Below are 21,628 nucleotides of genomic sequence, written 5' to 3' on the forward strand. Positions count from 1 at the left end.
TCTTAAAAAGGTTATTCTGGGACCTAAAAAAAAAAAAAGTACTTCACATGCGGAATGTACTTACATGTATTGTTTTTGGTACTGCACCCCTATGCACCCTCCTCCTCTGCCCACTGTTCCATGTTCTCTCTGCTCGTCTTCGTGCACACCCTATTAAAATTACATTTCCCAATAGTCCTCACTTCAGAGACAGGTAGAGAAGGGGAAGTGGCTTGTTATTATGATGTCAGAAGGGGGCATGGCTTGACAAGTTATGATAGAGAGGGGGTGGCTTGATTGCACAATGTTAGAAAGGGGCATAGCTTGTTGGCATGATGTCAGAATAAGACATGGCCTATGGACAAGGACTTTTTATTTCACTTTAGGTCCACTTTTACTCAGAATAGAGCAATGTCTAAGTGAGGTATATATATATATATATACAGGTGTTTTTTTCTAGCATTTTTCTATGGGTTTCTCTGTAGCAAATGAAAAATGGCAGAAAAAAACACATGTAAAATAGTATCTATAAAACAAACCCCACCCATAAAATTCTTGTAAAAATGTAAAGGAAAAAAAGATGTTTGAAGGAGGAGTAATGGAGCATTCCTCCTGTGCGCCTCATTAATAGCCTATTCAGCAGGTGGTGCTCTGACATTCCTATAGGCACTGCCACCTGCCAGCAGACACACCCTCCAAATCAGATGCTCAATTACTCTCTTAGGAATCTATTTCACAGACAATAGCGCACTGCGGTTAAAGAGATCTGGGAAACAATCAACAGAGCAGGGCAAACAAACAGGGATGTTTCACTAGGATTCTCATCAAAGTCCCTTATATTTTCTTATTAGAGGCATACCTAACATGAGACGTGTAACCCTTGAATGACTGCTACTACAACTGCTGCAAAATAAAGTAACTACATTCCATTATATAATGTAAATTCACAATATGAGCCTCTTTAACAAAGTGAACATATAAAAACCTTAAAAGTTTAAGTACACTGCAGAGCCATGTGAACAAGGTCTTGCACTGCTCTAGTGGCTTTTTGTGCAGACAGATGGTGCCCTACATTATGCATATTAGTATTGCACAAATATTCTCCCCTAGATGCAATGCTTCATACAATGGCAACTGATGGAGCATACCCCAAATTATTTTGTCATTATAAATTTTTTTTTGAATACTATTTCATTTATTCACAGCTACAGGAGTGCCTTATAGTAGTATACAGTAGCTGTATTATTTATTTTCTAAAGAGCTATAAAATGCCTATTAAGTGGCATAACTGGAGTCTCCTGGGCAAAATAAGTAAAAGGGCCCCTGCTATAATGCTCTATTTATAGTGCTAGTCTTCTCATACATGAAAGAGAGACCTTATGGACACCTGGGGCCCAGGTGTAACCATACTCTCTGCACTCCATATAGTAAAACCCAGTGCCCATTTATATGTGGTCTAATAGTATATAAGATTCCTAAAATAAAAAATATCATGAAAAGAAAACATAAAAAAATGAGACTAAAAATCTAAAATGTTTTAGCAAAAGCTTTCCAAAAAAGGCATTTATCACCAATAAAGCAGGGAGGAGGAATGGGGTACTCAATACTTTAATTCTTGTGATCATGGAATCCTAGCAATGAGGCCATATTGATCATTATGGGAAAATACTTTTGGGGTGTCTACACACTGGGGGAGATTTATCAAAACCTGTGCAGAGGAAGAGTGGTGTAGTTGCCCATAGCAACCAATCAGCTCACTTCTTTCATTTTTAAAGAGGCCTGTGAAAAATGAAAGAAGTGATCTGATTGGTTGCCATTGGCACCTGCACTGCTCTTCCTCTACACAGGTTTTGATAAATCTCCCCCACTGAGTGTTAGGCTGCTTTCACACTATAAAATTCATCCGTTAAAAGATCCGTTATAAACGTCCGTTAGAAAATCTTTAAAAACAGATGTTAAACGTCCGTTACAAAATCCCATTAAAGTCTATGGGATTTTTTGATTTTCCGTTATGAACCATTATAGTCCGTCATGAATAACGGACGTTAATTATGACGGAAGAAAAAACGGCACATGCACAAAGTTTTCTTCCGTCACAAGAAACAGGTAAATTAACGGACGTTATTTTTAACATTGAAGTCTATGGCAAACGGATGAGCCTTTATGTCATCCGTTTGCAATGGGTTTATTATATCAGTTATTACTTCTGAGCATGCTCAGGAAGGTGAAATCAGCAGAATCCTGCAGTGCTGAGGGACTACCATTACTCCCATCATGGAACAGACTTGTTTCCATGATGGGAGTAGTAATTCGCCGACTGCAAGAGTCTGCTAGTGGCTTGGGAGGCTACATTAGTGTTTGTACTACAACCCCTATCATGGAACAGACTCTGTTCCATGATGGGGGTTGTAGTATAGGGGCAGAGGGATTGATCGCACCGGGCTTCACTTCTGAGATGCGATTAGAAGTTATTAAACAGGGGAGCAGGTGGCATGCTGCGCTCCCCTGCGATGTATTTTACTTTCATTTTTAAATTCCCCGCCGGGAGCCCTGAATGGCTGGTACTAAGGAGCCATTCAGGGCTCCCTGCGGGGTTTTCAAATAGAAGCGCTGCAGTGGGGAAAGATATATAGAATCGCTGGTGGGTATACATCTGGCCCCCATAGCGCTTCTATCTATCTTGCCCCCCCGCAGCGCACTTATATATGTTCCCCTCTGCAGCGCAGTTATATACGTTCCCCTCGCAGCGCTATTATAAGCCCCCAGCAGCGCTGTGAATGAAAAGAATTCTACAGCAGCGCATCTGTCTGGCTCGATGTGCTGCTGAAAGAATACTTTTCATTCATAGCACTGCCAAGGCATTTGATTATAGAAGCCCTGTGAGGGCCAGACATATGGATATATGTCTGACCCCTGCAGCGCATCTATATACAGATGCCGCTGCAGTGCTATGAATGACAAGTATTCTTTCAGCAGCACATCAAGCCGGCCAGATGCGCTACTGTAGAATACTTTTCATTCATAGCGCTGCCAGGGGCTTATGATAGCGATGCGAGGTGAACATATATATATGCGCAGCGGTGGTAACATATATAACTGCGCTGCGGGGGGGGGGGGGGGACAAGATATATAGAAGCGCTGTGGGGGCCAGATATATACCCCCAGCGATTCTATATATCTTTCCCCACCAGAGCGCTTCTATTTGAAAACCCCGCCGGGAGCCCAGAATGGCTCCTCAGTACCGGCCATTCAGGGCTACCGGCAGGGAATTTAAAAATGTAAATAAAATACATCTTACATTGCAGGGGAGCGCAGCATGCCGCCCACTCCCCTGTTTAATAACTTCTAATCACATTGGGTCTCAGAAGTGAGACCCGGTGCGATCAATCCCTCAGCCTCTGTACTACTACCCCCATCATGGAACAGAGTCTGTTCCATGATGGGGGTTGTAGTACAGACACTGGGGAACTACTACTCCCATCATGGATAGAAGTCTGTTCCATGATGGGAGAGGTGTTAAAATGGCCATACAGGAGGGATGTTATAACGGGTCTTAACGGGTGAATATTTATTCAGCCGTTAGCACCCGTTATTATACATCTGTTTTTAGACAGAAAACGGATGTTTAATAACAGATGAATGCTCATAGTGCCAAAGGAGACTTATTTGGAAAAAAAAAATGTTGCAGCTTTTGGTACTTTAACATGCCAAAATAAATAAATGAAACACCAATGAAGCAAAAGGTTTGAATGTATCAGATGTGGTTGGTGGCCTTTCTTTTCCCTCTATGAGATTTATCGGTGGCTAAAGGTAGCACTTTCCCTAACAGATAAATGGAGAAAATGTAACAGGTCTGTTACATATATAATAACATAAATTAAAATGTATTAATGTTGACAAGTCCAGGTTGCAGAACTTGAACAATGCTCAAACAAATATGTTTCATATAATGTTCCACTTGTTATTATTTATAGTCAATAGTCTCATGAACGTAAATGAAATTCACACAAACTACAGCTAGGTTGGAAGTCAACAACTACCTTTAGTTTGTAAAACAATCAAAAATAAAGACTACAAAATAAAACTGGTAAGCATTGCTCTCTTGCAGCCGAGACAAAAATAACTGAATCCAATGGTGGGACATTGACCAGTCCCACCATTCAGTAAGCATAAAAAATCAACAGATCTCACCTGGGGTTCATCAAAAGTCGACGGAAAAAATAGGTCCACGTGATATAATCCATTGCATCCTGTTTTGATGTTATTGTTCCAGCTGCAATCTCTGCATTTAGATGGTCAGACAGGACTTCCAACAAACTAAAAAAAAAAAAAAAGACTCACAAATGTGATAAAACAAATCACAATTGGGGAGATTTATAAAAACCTGTCCAGAGGAAAAGTTGCTGAGTTGCCCATAGCAACCAATCAAATCGCTTCTTTCATTTATGAAAAGGCCTCTATGGTTCCTATGGGCATTTCTGCAACTTTTCCTCTAGACAGGTCTTGATAATTCTTCCCAATGAGTTTTCAAATGTCAAATTAAAAAAGTGCAACGTCCGCTTTAACACAAATAATTGTATGACGACTTGTATAACAAGATAATAAAACTGAAACATGCAACTCCTTTCAGTTCTATTCTACAGGAACCTAAATGCAGTCTATGTGGATCCAAAGATCTACGCCAGACAGAAATACTGACTTACTAAACATTGACCAAGAGGATATGTTCACACAGTGGAATGTCCGTAGACAGCAGATGTAGAAGAATATGGCGGCACCAGGACCGCTTGGAGATGTGATATCTCCATAAACTGCAATGCATTTCTGAGCGGATTCCGCCAAAAGAATTGACATGTTAACTCTTTCGATGGCGGCTGGAACTGGGATTTTCACGCCAAATGTTCCTGCTGTGGAAATTCCGCCAGGCGCACAGTGCAACAGAATCTCACTGAAAGCGGATTCTGCTTGGAAATTCCGTTGTGTGAGTATGGCCTGACAAAATTATTAAGAAAAAGCAATATCCTCATTTACTAACATATATATAATGGCTTTTCTTACCTAGATTCAACAGGGAATGGTTCATAAAGAAACTTCTTGTAAAAATCTTTTTTTATGTCATGGACTAGGATCACAGCTTTGCCTTGGTCATCAAACTGAGGTCTCCCGGCTCGGCCCATCATCTGCAGTACATCTAGGAACAGAGCAATGTGCAACTAGTAATTGTTACTGTGTCTTATGTTATAAAAAATAAAATAAATTAAAAACTAAAAAAGGTATACAGCACATATGAGTTAAGTGTATCAATATTAAGCTGGCAACAAGCAATAAGCAAATGGCAGTCAATTTTAGAGCCCATTTACAGTGGTGGTCTAAAATTAGACTTCAGCGTTGTCATCTTCTCCCTTACGTATTACATAAGAAGGCTATTTGGCTATATTCTTTTTTTTATTTATTAATCAGGTTTTGTATGATCTTAATCGAATATACAAATTAGTGGACTGGGAGAGGTGAGTATGCTGTAATTTGTTATTTTACACTAGTAGTACAATGTAGTTAGGTTTTTAATTTAATCAAAATAAACCTTTAGATGTGTGATTTGTATATTATACACTTATTATACAAAACTTGATATATTGTTACTTTTTTATTTTTATTTTTTTTATTTTTTTAGCCAAATAGCCTTTTTGTGTGGCATTGGATGGTTATGTAAGTATATAGGTCACAGTACCTGTGATTGGATAATCCACATATCTTCTTGTTTTACCATCATAGAATTCAGTTCCCTTTACGATAACAAGGTGAGCAGGGAAATTAACACCCCATGCCAATGTACTGGTTGCAATAAGAACCTAGAAATTTTGGAAAAAAACTCTTAGTCAAATAAAAAAATGATCCACAACGCACTCGCATACTAATCTCAGGGAGAAAAATACCTGGATTTTGCAATTAACAAACAGCTCCTCCACTGTTTTACGATCCCTTTCATGCAAGCCGGCATGATGCATTCCAATTCCAAATGCAAGTGTGAGCTTCAAGTTGGAGTCCCTGATTGTGGCAATGATATCATCCATCTGTGCAAAACACAGGAAAAGAAAGAAAATTAACCGATATAATATCTGAGTTTATGCAGATGAATATTGTTTCATTTTACCAAATAAAAGGGGTTATCCAGGAAAATATTTTTTTTCACAACAACTGGCTCCAGAAAGTTAAACAGATTTGTAAATTACTTCTTTTAAAAAATCTTGATCCTTTCAGTACTTTATGAGCTGCTGAAGTTGAGTTGTTCTTTTCTAAATCCTCTCTGATGACACCTGTCTCGGGAACTGTCCAGAGTAGAAGCAAATCCCCATAGCAAACTCTTCTAATCTGTGCATTTCCTGAGACAAGCAGATATGTCAGCAGAGAGCACTGTTGCCAGACAGAAAAGAACAACTCAACTTCAGCATCTGATAATTATTGGAAGGATTAAGATTTTTGAATAGAAGTAATTTACAAATCTGTTTAACTTTCTGGAGCCAGTTGATATATAAAAAAAAGTTTTTTCTTGGAATACCCCTTTAAGGGCATGCTTACATGGAGCAGTTACACTACAGTTATTCTGCTGTTGATTTGCGGGTGGAGAAGATTTTAACATAGTTCAAGGTCATGCTGAGGAAGGAGAATTCTGAAGCATGTCATTGAGATGCGACTTTAGGAAATTGTATCCATACACAGGGGATAAAAGGGAAAACTTTTAAATCTACATGTCGATTTATGTTGTGTAAATGTTACAGATTTTTTTGCAGATTTTCAATTAAATGGGGGGGGGGGGGGGGGGGAAGAGTCAAAATCCACAAAGAATTTTGTTGTGAATTTTGTCACAGGTTAAAGGGGTACTCCGGTGAAAACCTTTTTTCTTTTAAATCAACTGGTGCCAGAAAGTTAAACAGATTTGTAAATTACTTCTATTAAAAAATCTTAATCCTTCCTGTACTTATTAGCTGCTGAATACTACAGAGGAAATTATTTTCTTTTTGGAATTCTCTCTGATGACATCACGAGCACAGTGCTCTTTGCTGACGTCATTATAATAATAATAACTCTTTATTTATCGCTGTCCTTAGTGGGATTTGAACCCAAGGCCCCAGCACTGCAAGGCAGCAGGGGTAACCACTGAGCCACCATGCTGCCCGTAGCATACATCTGCTATGCACAATTGCTAAAATGGACAGAGATGTCAGCAGAGAGCACTGTGCTCGTGATGTCATCAGTGTTCCAAAAAGAAAGGAATTTCCTCTGTAGCATTCAGCAGTTAAGTACTGGAAGGATTAATATTTCTTAATAGAAGTAATTTACAAATATGTTTAACTTTCTGGCACCAGTTGATTTAAAAGAAAAAAGGTTCTTTTTAAGTATGGATCCATAGTGCAACCTGTAGTTTTGTATTTTAAAACACTTTTTAACCTTTTTTCTGTGTCTGTAGTGAAAAAAATCCAACGACACATCTGTGTTTTGGTGCAATTTTGCCACTGTGGTTTTTCCAGCTGGAAATCTGGATGGAAAACCTGCAGTATTTCTGTAGTGGTTGGACCTCCTGAAACTAAAATACAATGGTGGTGATTTATCAAAACCTGTCCAGAGGAAAAGTTGCTGAGTTGGCCATAGCAACCAATCAGATCGCTTCTTTCATTTTTCGGAGGCCTTTTCAAAAGTGAAAGAAGCGATCAGAAATGGCCAACTCAGCAACTTTTCCTCTGGACAGGTTGTGATAAATCTTCCTAAATAAGCACAGAGAAGTCTGGTATATAGAAAGTCTCTATATTGTGTAATACTGTGCAGTGAAGACACAGCTGCCATTACATCCTCCCTATTACCAGAAACTGTATATCTGAGTTCCATTACTAACAGACAGGCAAAAGAGATATCTGTCCTCATACACTGATATCATTCCACCTTGATCAAACAGTTTGCGATGGTGAAAGACAACCAATAGCTTTTCATAAACCTATAAACCCTATTTCCTACATGATGACATAAAAAAGACACCACAATTTACCATGCTCTAATATTCAGCAGAATAGCATCCATTGCATACCTAGCAACACGAGAAGAATCTAGTCAACAACTTATAGGCCAAGACCCTATAAATCCTCATTTAAATTTTTCATACTTTTTCTTTACAATTTACAGTGTTTGTCATGTACATAAAGTCAAAAACACAAAAACAAAAGATGTTGTTATTGGATGGAACATTGAGCAGGGGTACAAATAAACCAATTTGCATTTTAACCTTGGCACCCGCGTGCTTGCATTTGATTTTGCCCACAATTTTGAAGCAACACTATTTTTTAGCTAATACTCCAGAGATGTTGTTTCTATAACAAATTAATAGTGAATCTCTCTTTTTTTCCTGGCTTGCTGCCTAGCATGGGTTTGATGCCCCGTGGCGCAGTTAGTCATGTTCTGCTAAGCAAAGTAATTTAGCTGAGAAAAAGGATAGAGCCCTTTGCAGGAGAATGTACTAATATACTGTCAGCCTAGCAGCTGGAAGCCCTGGTCACTCTCACTGACCTCCCTCTAACTTCCACATAAATCACTTCAGCAAACAAAACTATTTTACCTATTGGCACAAACCTTGGGGCTTACGGCTCTCAGGATGAATCTGTTTTCCAATGATACATTTTTTTTTTTTGTATGATGCCCTTTTCCTGCTACAAATGTCTTCCAGCCTTTATTAATGTACTTTATTAAGTATTATACATAAAGATAAATAATTGTTTTACCTTCCTTTTTATCATGCGCTCATTTACATCTTAACAGACGTAAGAATAGCATTCATTGAGTGAAAGAAAACAACAAAGCACCGTGCAAAAAAAACCCTAAAAGGACAAAAACAACTGCACATGCCATAAATCAGGGGTAGGGAACCTGTTTTCTGCCATGGGCCATCTAGATATTTTTAAGATCATTCATGGGCCATACAAAATAATGCTGTCTTGCACCATACAATTCTGAATAATCAGCACAAGACAGTCCCACCAAGTGTTCCGGGCTTGTCTTGCAGAACTAAGGCTTAACCCAGAAAGCATTGCTAAATCTTTGTCACAATCAGCCTAATCTTGTGCAAACTAGTAAACTTGCACCAAATTACCATTATAGAGAATGTGCGAGATCTTGCACCTAAAATAATAGAATTGGCAGGACCAGACTGCACAGTACAGCCTGCAAGCCTGACGTTCCCAACCCTTACCGTAAATTGTCAATCTTTATTTCGTTCACATGTAAATGGACATGGGCACACTTTAAATGCCACAAAAACAGGTTTAAAAATGTAAACACTAAGGGCGGAATTTACCACTGTATAAATCAAGTTCTCTTTATTCCTGTTTTCCTGAGCATGTTATATGTACTTTCCTGACGTATCAAAGAAGTGCACGTTCTTCATATATAGCAAAGCAGCTTAGATGGAAACAAGTGTGGTCTGAGCTGGTATGAGTGCAAGTTGATAAATCCCGACCACTGCAAAAAGCTGAAAGGTTGTTTTCCTGAATGAGTCTCCTAGACCCATTGTTTACTATAAAAAAAAACTATGAAAAAACAATAATAAATAGGGATCACAAAGAAACCCCAACAATTTAAAGTGAAAAATACTCCTACTACCCTGAGGGAATCATGCTCCAGTAAGTTGTTGTGGCTCTACGTGTTCCGTTGTTTCCAACAGCTTCCTCAGGAGTCTTACATGGGTTGTCTCAGACCACTTGTTCTGGCGTTCTCCGCTTCTCTGGCCAGCTTACCTCGATCAGGAAAGAAGAAAGTAGCCGAAGTGGGCAATTTGGGTATCTCCCGTAGACTTTAAGGTTAACGACTGTTTCATTCCCTTAATGACAGTGCAGTAGAACATATACTGAAGCACTCCATTATAGGGCAACATTCTAAATAAAATGTCAGTCAATTGTAATTTGCTTTAAATGTTGTCTCAGATATATCCCATCTCTGGGTTACTACAGGTTCAATGCCTCTATAGAGCAGTACATTCCATTTCTTCTGTGATTTGGTTGTGGTTACTCCATGTGATCTTATGAAATATCAAAAGATTATTTCCTCGTTAGGAAGATTTCTAGTATAAAAATAATAGTTTTATTGTAAAGGCAAAAGTTATTATCACATAGTTTGTTTTGAAATTAAAGGTTGTTGTATATGCCTAGTGTTTACCTGTTTTAGCCGAGTTGCAGGAATATATTGATTCTTATTTCTTCTCTGATATGGTTTCCTATGGCTGCCTATGTTTCACATGAAACCTTTGGGTTTGCAGAAAGTGAGGCTGGAGTCTCATCACTGCATTTGCTTTAAGCTACATCTAAGTGAAGTAAGTGACATATCTTCTTTCCCCTCACTCACACAATAGAGTATTATATTGTATGTGATATATCAGCAGCTGTATCACTTTTCTCACTGTCTGTTAGCTTTTATACACAGAAGAGAGCAGTGTCAGGCTCCATCACACAGGACACACTAGACAATCTGCCCACAGGAGACACAGTCAGTGTGAAGAGTTGTATAAATCTGCAGCTGATCAGTGTAGGGACTCACCTTATATCACTAAGCTCCTTGTCTCTTAGGGCAGATATGAGATCTTTAGCTTGACAGACGGGTCAGAGATGAACAAGGAGGGTGGAGCTGAGAGGGGAGGCATATCAGCTGATCTGATAGGTGATGGTGTAAACATGTAGTTTACAGAAAGTAAGGTGACATATTTTCTGTGACATATTAGGCACTGGAATTCTCTTGCTGTCAGACTCGATTTTACAGCATAATAACTGTAACACTAAGTTTGTATGGTATTTGGTTTCTTGTATAGCTTGCCAAAAACAATATGTAGACTCCACAGCAAACAATGGCCCTGATTTACTAAGAGTGTTGTGTAGATTTCTTTGTGGGCTTTAATTCCTTAAATTTTTTTTCCTTGGTATTTACTAAGGTTTCCCTACATTTTGCTTTTTTTTTAAATTAATAAATATGTTGGGATTTTGTGAAATTGTCAGGTACACGCCCCTTTTCTGTGGCCACACACCCTTCCCAAGACCCGCCCCCGCCACGACGGCCATGCCCCCTTTTTGGGGTTTCTCAGTAAAATGGAGAGTCAGTCGGGTTTTTCTAAATTCTGGCACAGAATCTAGCACACAACCTGAGAAAACATGCCGGGTTTGCAATAGTAAATGAGGGCCAATGTTTTCTGAACGTTTGGTTCAGAAAACATTTATCAGATACGACCCATTTTAACACATGTTTTGTTTCATCTGTTTTCAGGCAATGCGCTGGGGTTCAGGAACTGTCCAGAGCAGGATAGGTTTGCTATGGGGATTTGCTCCTACTCTGGACAGTTCCTGACAAGGACAGTGGTGTCAGCAGAGAGCAGAAAGAAATAAAATTCAAAAAGAAAATAACTTCCTCTGGAGCATACAGCAGCTGATAAGTACTGGAAGGGATAAGATTTTTAAATAGAAATAATTTACAAATCTGTTAACCTTTCTGGCACCAATTGATTAAAAAAAAATTTGCTATCCATCAGAGTTCCTCTTTAAAATCAAAAAATCCTTTTCACCTACAGATAATATACACATTTTGCTATTTCTGACCAATTTAGCATACAAAAAGCATTCAGTAGAGCATTAGTGATTACTGCTGTAAAACATATCTTCCTATTCAAGAGGATAATAAAGGGGATTTCTTACTGCTCTTACAACTAATGTTTCCGTCATGACAAATGGAATCTTCTTCATAGCAGAGTAGCAGCAACCCCCCCCTCCGTAGAGCATGTGTAAAACGTTGAATCATTTGTGTATTGTGCCGATACCTGCTTTCTAACATGTTGAAATTTATTGGTAGAGAAAAAAGTCTTTGTAAAGGATGGGATTCCATCTTAGTAAATACATTACCCTGTGTCTGAAAACCATCCGAAGCAGGGTATAATTCAGCACAATGATGACAATGCTGGCTCCAAAAGAAAAGACCAGACCAGATTGGACAAGAATGAGCTAACAGATTGTGCAGCCCAGTTCTGTCCCTTTGAGTGTGATATATTGTTTCAAGATGCTAAGTGCACAGCCTTTTTTCGGAGCAGGTTTGCGGTTGCTGCTGTGGGTTTCTCTCTTTATTTTTACAGAACACTAATTATTAGTCTTCTAATTTCAGGGCACATCAGATTCTTACCATATGCTACTGAGTAATGCCCCTTCATTGCCTGCAATGCCCAGCGAAATAGACATGTGCCAAGAAACACAAGTCTTTAACATGGAGATTTACTAACATCACATCTGCTGCAGATGTTAAATGAAGTAAAAACTTCTTTTTCATAATTAAGTGTTCACTTTTTATGAGGCACTTTTCGGTCATAAAATCCCAGCTCTCAGGAGAGCTTAGGCATGTTGGCGTTCCATGCTAACTGCTAAATGCAAACACTGGCAATAAAATAGAATTAATATATTAAGCAAGCTGCTCTGATAGATCAGCACTTGGATATGCAACATTATTGGCAACCGGTGACTTTTATGGTTAACTGCAATGCATAAAAATAATTAAGAAAGACTCGTACAAAGCATGAAGGAGTTTTCAATTTTTCTTTATCAATTAAGACCTTTTCCAGGAACGCTCGGATGTCATTTTGTTTTAGGAATGTGAGGCTATAGTAATGCTCTTTTTGAATGGCGTTCAAACAAATTTCAGGGGTACTCCACTGCCCTGCTTCGGAAGCTCCCCCCCCAGCGTCCGGAAGTTTCTGGTTCCGAATGCTGCGTGAGGGCTTCCGTGTTCAGGGCTGCCCCTCGTGATGTCACGTCCGCCCCCTCAACGAAAGTCTATGGGAAGGGGGCGCGACGGACGTCGCGCCCCCTTCCCATAGACTTTCGTTGAGGGGGCGGGCATGACGTCACAAGGGGCGGCCCTGAACACGGATGCCCTCACGCAGCGTTCTGAACAAGAAACTTCCGGACGCTGGGGAGCGGAGCTTCCGAAGCAGGGCAGCGGAGTACCCCTTTAAATGGGTTGTCTCGCCAAGTCATACCCTTTTTAATACTAAGCTGATCTCTGCGGGTCCAGTTTGTTACTTCACGTGATCAGCTGTTACACCTTGGGAACCTAGATCTGGCCACTCATTTCTCCTAAAGTGGCTGTTTACAACTACATGGTGAAAAGAAAAGGAAAAAGAGGCGTGCTCCTAGCGTGATACCGTTGGTGTATAGCGGGCACGTGCGAGTTAATGCTTCTTACCGTAGCAGGTTGTGCTGCGGGCACAACACCTTTGTCTGCCTTCAGAATCGCAAGAAGCCGTTGGTATCCCGAGTCTGAGATCCTGGCGTACGGCGGTGTTAGGTAGGTGGCTGCCTCTGCATCCTAAACCGTGACTGGCAGGTCCGGTTTAAACGTGTAGGAATTGGGAGAAAAAAATGGGATGGGATACGGCGCCTCCTCCGATGTGGTCGGTTTGGTGATTCGGAAATAAAGATTTAAAAAACTGCCTATATTAACAAAAAAGGCTGTTTTATTTGAAAAAAAAACAGCCTTTTTTTTTAATATAGGCAGTTTTTTAAAGTTTTATTTCCGAATCACCAAACCGACCACATCGGAGGAGGCGCCGTATCTCATCCCATTTTTTTCTCCCAATTCCTACAACTATATGGTGGCCTTTTAAATAAATGGTCATGTAGTACATAGATGGGTTGTGTCTGTCGGAGCAGGACTTGCTATTACAGGGCAACTTTTGGCTCATAAATAGGGATCTTCAGCAGGGGATCCTCCTCTATCATGTTCATATGAAAATACTGGAATAATCGGACCCACTTCTTCTACCTGTAGGCTCTTGAATATTTATGTAGCTTTTTTGCAGCTAGGACTTAAGAGATAATTGCCCTACTTTGTCGCGTTGGGTGCCAAAATATGTCGCATTGCGCCACAAGTTGTGTCTGTGCCAGAATGTGCGCCAAAATTTTTAAAAACCTGACCAACTCTCCATTTTACTTAGAAAACCTGTAAAAGTGGTGTGGTTGCTGGAAAAAGGGGCATGGTCACCATCATGGGGGCGAGTTCCCGACATTTTCAAAAATCCCAACATATTTTGTCTTCACAAATAATGTGGTAGTTTTGAGCTCTGGAAAACCCCAAAGCTCAGAGCATGTGTAAAAAAAGCAAAACCTAGGGAAACAGTAAATACTATGGAAAAATACCTGTAGGGAAACAAAAGCCACAAAGAAAACATCACTACACTCTTCAGGGCCAATGATTTTCCTTGATGAGAGTGCCAAAAGGCATGCAGATGTTTATAGGCAAGTCAATGCCACCTATTGGAAGTAGCATCCATGCAAGTCAATGCTTGCCCCATTAAAGGGTCACTCCAATGATGCTGTCTTATGTGATCTCCACAGTGCAGTGTAGAGAGATGCATCTTAAATATGCCGGTTGGGTTGCTAAGGCAACCATATGATGCCAGGCGAGTTCCGTGTTAATTAGAATTTGGAACTCGCCAAGTGTCGTACAGCTGTCTCAGCAACCCAACCACTTGGTGTGAGCAGCGCCTCTCTATGCCGAACTGTGGACAGCGTGTGGAATGGCATCATCGGTGTGGCCCCTAGACATCTTATTCCCTATCCTTTAGATAGGGGATAAGATGTCTAAGGACGGAGTACCCCTTTAAAGAGCTTTGAAACATGACGGGGGATTTTTTGGAAGAGGTCTTCTTTGCATATTGCGGCAAACCTCCAGCTGTTGCAAAACTACAACTCTCAGCATGCAGTGACAGCAGAAGGGCATGCTGGGACTTGTAGTTATGCATCAGCTGAAGGCGTCCTACTACAACTTTCAGCATGCCCTTTGACTGTCCGTGCATGCTGGGGGTTGTAGTTATGCAACATCTGGAAGCACACTGGGGGTTTGTTACTTAACTCAGTGTTTTCCAACCTGTGTGCCTCTAGCTGTTGCAAAACTACAACTCCCAGCATGCATGGTCTGTCAGTGCATGCTGGGAGTTATAGTTTTTCAACAGCTGGAAGCACATGGGTTGGGAAACACTGAGTTAGGAAACAGACAATGTCTCCCAACCAGTGTGCCTCCAGTTGTTGCAAAACTACAACTCCCAGCATGCTCAGACAGCCGAAGGGCATGCTGGGAGTTGTAGTTTTAAAACAACTGGAGGAGAACAGTTTGGAGACCACTGTGTAGTGGTGTCCAAACTGTGGCCCTTCAGATGTTGCAAAACTTCAACCCCAAGCATGCCCAGACTTCCCAGGCATGCTGGGAGTTGTAGTTCGGCAACATCTGAAGGGCCAGATGTTACAGAACTACAACTCCCAGCATGCCTGGACTGTCTGGGTATGCTGAGAGTTGTAGTTTTGCCACATCCGGAAAAGCACAGATTGGGTCCACTGCACAGTGGTCTCCAAACTGTGGCTCTCCAGATGTTGCAAAACTACAACTCCCAGCATGCCCGGACAGCCAAAGGCTGTCTGGGCATGCTGGGAGTTGTAGTCTTGAAACTCCTAGAAGCAGCAGTGAAGATCACTTTACATCTTCACTGCTGCCTCTGATGCCGACACCGATGCTGCCTCCTCCACTTGCCTGCCACCGGTCCCCGCTGCCTGCGCCAGTCCTCAGGTAAGTGCCGCCGGTCCCCCCGCCACATTGGCCTTCGCAGCTCTCAGGGTCATCTTCCCCTGCTCTGCCCAGACTTCTAGGGGTGGGCAGAGCGGGGGATCTGAACTGACCCCCTCCCCCCTAGTCAGCTGAGACACCATGATTGGTCCACAGGGACCAATCACAGTGATCTCTGACCAGAACCATTCACAGATGGTCCGGTGGGGGCTTGCAGAAGTTATCTCCCGCTGGTAACAGCGGGAGACTTCTGCCTGTTAACCCCTGCGATGCCGCGCATTGCCAGGTTAACTGAATGACTTATATAAATGTCAGGAGGCGTGAACTACCAGCATAACCTGACGTTTATATAAGCAATTCTGCGGGAAGGGTTTAGGGGATTTCCCTTGTATGAAAAAGATGGCTTTCTGACCCTTCCAGCCTGTTTGTGGGCACCAGAAATGGCGAGGAAGCCCAAAAAACTGTTGGCAATTTTACACATTTTACATGGAGTTACATAAACAGCATAAAAACACAGAATGTGTTGGCAGATAGGAACCTTGGCACATCTAGTCTGCCCAGTATTCTAAATACTATGAATAGAACCTGTCCCTATCTTATATGAATGATAGCCTTATGCCTGTCTCTTGTATGCAACCAATAAAAGGAGTTACACAAAATTGCATAAGAAAACCAATTTGTCTGTTTTCAATTTTCTCCAGCAGCCACTAACAGGCCAGAGATGGGCAGGGGCCATCTGTTCTTTGTAACTGGGAAAACCCCTTTAATGGCCAGGGGAGACTAGATCTGTTAAAGGGGTACTCCCATGGAAAACGTTTTTTTTTTTTTTTTTTTTTTAAATCAACTGGTGCCAGAAAGTTAAACAGATTTGTAAATTCTTTTAAAAAAATCTTAAACCTTCCAGTAGTTTTTAGGGGCTATATACTACAGAGGAAATGTTTTTATTTTTGGATTTCTCTTATATTACGACCACAGTGCTCTCTGCTGACCTCTGCTGTCCATTTTAGAAACTGTCCAGAGCAGCATATGTTTGCTATGGGGATTTTCTCCTGCTCTGGACAGTTCCTAAAATGGACAGCAGAGGTCAGCAGAGAGCGAGAGCACTGTGGTCATGACATCAGAGAAATCCAAATAGAAAAACATTTTCTCTGAAGTATACGGCCCCTAAAAAGTACTGGAAGGATTAAGCTTTTTTTTATACAAGTAATTGACCAATCTGTTAACTTTCTAGCACCAGTTGATCTTAAAAAAAAAAAAAAAAAAAAAAAAAAAAAAAACGTTTTCCACGGGAGTACCCCTTTAAGGAATAAAAAATTTCCCATACCTATATGCCTAGAAGAAGTATGAGGTCAGAATAGAATATGGTCTTAACATTTCTAATGCATTTATACATGCATGCTGATTACATTCATATACAGCATTATCATAGCTCTATTGTGAATATTCTGTATTTAAATGGACATAACTTTTTTTTCTGGTCTTCCCAATAGCAGTGTTCCCATCCCCCCAGAAGCCCAGTCTCGTAATGTTCAAGAGAAAAGAAAACAGCTATTCATTGAAGTTAATAAAGTACTCCATGGAATACAAAATCCATCATTTATGAGCAGATAACCATAAATACAACCCAGCAGCCGTGCTAATGATTGCACATGCACAGCTGTAGGCAGTAAAAAAAATCACTATTGGAAGGACTACTACCAGGACTGCAGGCAGCAACACACAGCTACTATACAGCTGACCACAATTTATGCTATTTCTTTCATTCCAACATTGAGATATTTCACATGTTTCAGAGCTAGAAGTTGTTTTCTATATAGTAAGACTATCCCGGAAGGCCAGGTTTTACCCAAAAGGTTTCCTGACAACTGATTCAACAGGTAGGTCATGCAGATTCCTATATTATTTGTGGTGTAAGTACATTGTTTCTTATAGGTACGTGCTGAGGGATACTGAAGTGTACAACAAAGATAACATACTAAAGGCCATTTGTCTCCAAGAAAGAGACCTTGTTTTTAGGGCATCTAGATGTTCAGCAAATTCAAACAACCCTGGAGACCCTACTTGGCCAAATGTGTTAATAGGATATACACGGTAGGAACCTTGGCCTTTACATTTGACTATACTCAACTGCAGGAGCCACTTCAGCTAGTCTAATTACTTAAAAGAGTTCAGCCGATTCAAAAAAAAAAAAAAAGCACATAGTGCAGCATAGGCTATTATTAGAGAACAATGTGAAGGCTCTTGTAATACCTAATTTAGCTAATGTGCCATTTATGGGTCGTCTGCCATCTTGATTATTACTTCCCTTCTGATATTGCTCTCCTGATCCAGTCTACATCTCCCATGGCTTTACCATAACTTGCACGCAGGAAAATTTAAAACTTTCAATTTCACCTTACAGATACTTTCAGGATATATTTTAACGCTAAAGGTGTCATTACAAAGTACAATTTTGTCCTGCAAACAACAAGACCATCATATGGCTCTGTAGATGGAAAATAAGAGGCTGTAAGGAGTCAAGAAGGAAAAGAAATGGAAATGCTAAATTGGCCTGCTCATGAAACGGTTAATGACCCACTGGTTAAAAGGAATGTGTCACCCTTTTATTTTATTTTTATAAATAAAATGATTCTATCAAGATAAAGCATTTCATTTAGGTATTTAGTTTTAGGACAATGTAGTTTTAATGTTACTTATTAATAAAGTGTGTACTAGGGGCTGCCATTACTGTAGCCTGTTTGTGGTGTGTCACTTCACAATACCTATACAGTTGCTTTATGGCAGTCACAGAGCATAAGAAAGCTAAGACTGAGAGTGTCTCATAGAAAAGCATGGACTGCTTACTACACATGTGCATAGAACAGGCTAGGTGAAATGAAAGGGGGAGCCAGCAGCCATTTTCTCAAAGTCGCAGAGAAGCAGTGACCTATCAAGAGACATCTAATCTGTTCTTTACCACTCTTCAGACACCAACAAAATGGTGACAGTGGAATTGAAAAAACTACAAAACCCCCTCCCCCTCTCCTTTTGAACATAGACAGAGGAGGAAGGTAGACGGGTGAGGTTCTTTTGCAGCAGCCAGACAAGTTGCTTGCTTCACCATATTCCTCATGTTAGCTCCCTCTACTGGTCAACAGTGGGAAATATGACAAGTTATATTTACATTTTTCATATTTTGTATTGGGCAGACTAGATAGGCCAAATGGTTCTTATCTGCTGACACATTCTATGCTTCGACACATTCAAAGTAACAAGTACGTTTTTTAAAAATATTTCCTTCAATATATAAAAAATGTGAAAAAATTATTTAACCTATAAAAAAAAAAAACATAAATCACAATTGGTGATACATTCCCTTCAAAGTTTCAGGTCTTACTTTTGCAAAACTAAAAATAAACAGATGATCTATAAGTCACATTTAAATTTGCTCCTGAATTTGATTCTGACTATGGCTTGGGACCATGTGCTAGAAGTCAGTATGTTTACGCACTATTGCTTTGTCTCACACTACCAAATCGGGAAAAGTAAGGTAGGCGCCTCTATTTACATTTTAACAATATGTTGTTGTAAACAAATTAGTAAAAATAAAGACTTCTTGTGACAATACTATGGACTATTCTGACAGGAAATCATACCTCTCTTTCATCCATATTGAGCCACTGTTTGGGGTCATTTTCGGTGGCGAGGAATGCTATCAAATCGATGGCAGTGAGGCGGGTCTGACGTCTGGATGACACAAAGATGAGTACAGGCTTTGCAGGGGAGTGACTTCTTATAGCTGTAACAACAAAGCAGTAACACCGTTGTTTAACCCTTTATCTCACCACTTTCATGGCATACCTCCAGCTAGTAGGTCAGAACAATTCTACACACTTCACAGTGATGAAAATGTTTTGTACACATTCGCATAGATTAGCGTTTTCTAAACAGTGTGACTCCAGCTGTTGCAAAATTACAACGCCCAGCATGCCCGGACAGCCTTTGGCTGTCCGGGCATGCTGGGTGTTGTAGTTTTGCAACAGCTGAAGACACACTGTTAAAAAAACACCAACATACATTCTCATCATAAGCCTCTATTAAACCAAAATCCCTAAAGAGAAACTGAGTGGTACGACACATATATTCAGTAATTTCATACATAAAAGCAGAGCAGCAAAAGCATTCTAGCATTTCTACTTTAGTGCAGAAGACATAAGTTGTTGTGCTCTCATAGGGGGAGATTTATCATTGTCTTGAGATTGTTTTTTTCTTTTTTTTGCCTACACTTGGCTCTCGAAATGTTGCACGTGCGCCTAAGCACTTCTTTATGACTTTTGGCTGTAAGCAAAACGCTACAAATGACCTTTCAATAGTCAATTTCAATTTTTACTTTGCAGTGGTAAGAAATTTTTGTCAAGTGCGAATGCCCTCAAAAACAGCGCAAATCTAGACAAGCCGAGACCCGGCTTACAAAACTACCTTTGGAAGTCGAATTTGATTGGCGCAACTGCAACTTTTTATGTGAAAAGTCGCAGGGGAGAGGTGGAAAATGGTGTACTGAGGCGATTTATTGTCTTTTGCCTACGTGCGCTAAATATATCAACCCCCTTACGATAATATAAAAAATATATGTTGCACATATGCAAAACCAAAGCAAAAGTAAATGACTTGAAACAAAATGATAATTCTCCCCAATAGTGTCCCACAACTATCGTTCCACACTTTAAAAAGTTAACAACGATCCATTTGAACACATTGCCCACATACCTATCAAGATTCTAGGTGTTGAATGATACACTTGGCACATTATTTTGCACCAAAAATTAGGCTAGTCCATAATACATTTGGGAAGACTATGCTGTACTGTCTGCCACACAAGATCGATGGATTTCACTTTTAAACCCGTCCATCGTGAAGTAAAGCAGACTAAGCCTTTATATACGCAGTGTACTGTTCATTGTAAGCCTTGGCATCAATCCCATTCACCTGCTGTTGAAAAAAATCTGCACAGACTTTTAGGATGCACTTGGAATGCACTGGGAAAATTTTAAAATGTTGCTTTTACGCTCTACACTTTACGGTAAAACTGAAATGTTTTCTTTATTCTGTCGGTCAATACAATTAAAACGATATTCATGTTTACACGCTTTTCTATTATTGTACTGCTTTAAAGTAAAAAATAAAAATAAACTATTTTTAACAAAATTAGTATATTTAAAATGTCTAAATTGCCCTATTCTAGCCCCTATAATGTTCTGACTTTTCCCGGGCTGTATGAGGGCTTAATTTTTGCATATATGTGATTTTGTGATCACTTAATTTTTTTCTGCCATTTGATGTGACAAAGCAATTTTGAGTTTTTTTTTTAATGTTTATGCCGTTTATCGTATGGGACCATTAAAGAGGCACTGTCATTATGAAAACATTTTTAAATTTTGTAGTACTACTGATAAGATGACTTTTTTAAATATACATTTATTTTACAAAAATGTATATTTTACTAAAAAATAAAAAATGAAAACAGCTGCCACTAGGGGTCATCTATCTTTATGCAGACAGACTACTCTGTATATTGCACCATACTGGATACCGGCGGTAAAGTGTGTTGGTATCCAGTATAGGAGATCACCATTGCACCACTACAGCCTTCAGCTGTTTCTAAACTACAACTCCCATGATGAGAGTTGTAGTTTTACAACAGCTGAGGGTACAATCCTTGTAAAACTGTGTTTTAGAGCTGTGTATTCTCCAGCTGTGTGCCTCGAGCTCTTGCAAAACTACAGACAAAGGATGTGTGGGCATGCTGGGAACTGTAGTTTTGCTAAAGGCAAAATTGCTCTAACACAGTGCTTTATAAACACTACAGCTCCAGCTGTTGTAAAACTACAACTCCCAGCATGCTTAAACAGCCAAAGCTTTCTCCGACTCCTGAATGACAAAGAAGCTGATCAGAAATTCAGGTGTCTGTGAAAGCTGAATGACACAAATAGTGACAGCTTTACTAGGAACAGATAGAAAATGTATGCATAAAATCTACTGTGCAGTGATT

At 40.0% G+C, this 21,628-nt stretch overlaps 1 protein-coding gene across 6 annotated transcripts in view; it reads right to left on the reverse strand.

Annotated features, from left to right (window-relative positions):
• The window catches only part of ASCC3 (activating signal cointegrator 1 complex subunit 3), a 764,501-nt gene that overhangs the window by 126,312 nt on the left and 616,561 nt on the right, over nt 1-21,628 (reverse strand). For all 6 annotated transcript variants that reach the window (XM_056566195.1, XM_056566194.1, XM_056566190.1 and 3 more), the window contains 5 exons: nt 19,236-19,378; nt 5,913-6,050; nt 5,708-5,828; nt 5,038-5,170; nt 4,171-4,296 (listed from right to left, as the gene is read on the reverse strand). In XM_056566195.1, the coding sequence (XP_056422170.1) occupies nt 4,171-4,296; nt 5,038-5,170; nt 5,708-5,828; nt 5,913-6,050; nt 19,236-19,378 (661 nt within the window). The remainder of the gene's footprint in view (nt 1-4,170; nt 4,297-5,037; nt 5,171-5,707; nt 5,829-5,912; nt 6,051-19,235; nt 19,379-21,628) is intronic.

Source organism: Hyla sarda, chromosome 3 (genome assembly GCF_029499605.1).
Source record: "Hyla sarda isolate aHylSar1 chromosome 3, aHylSar1.hap1, whole genome shotgun sequence".
In the NCBI taxonomy this organism is placed as follows: domain Eukaryota; kingdom Metazoa; phylum Chordata; class Amphibia; order Anura; family Hylidae; genus Hyla; species Hyla sarda.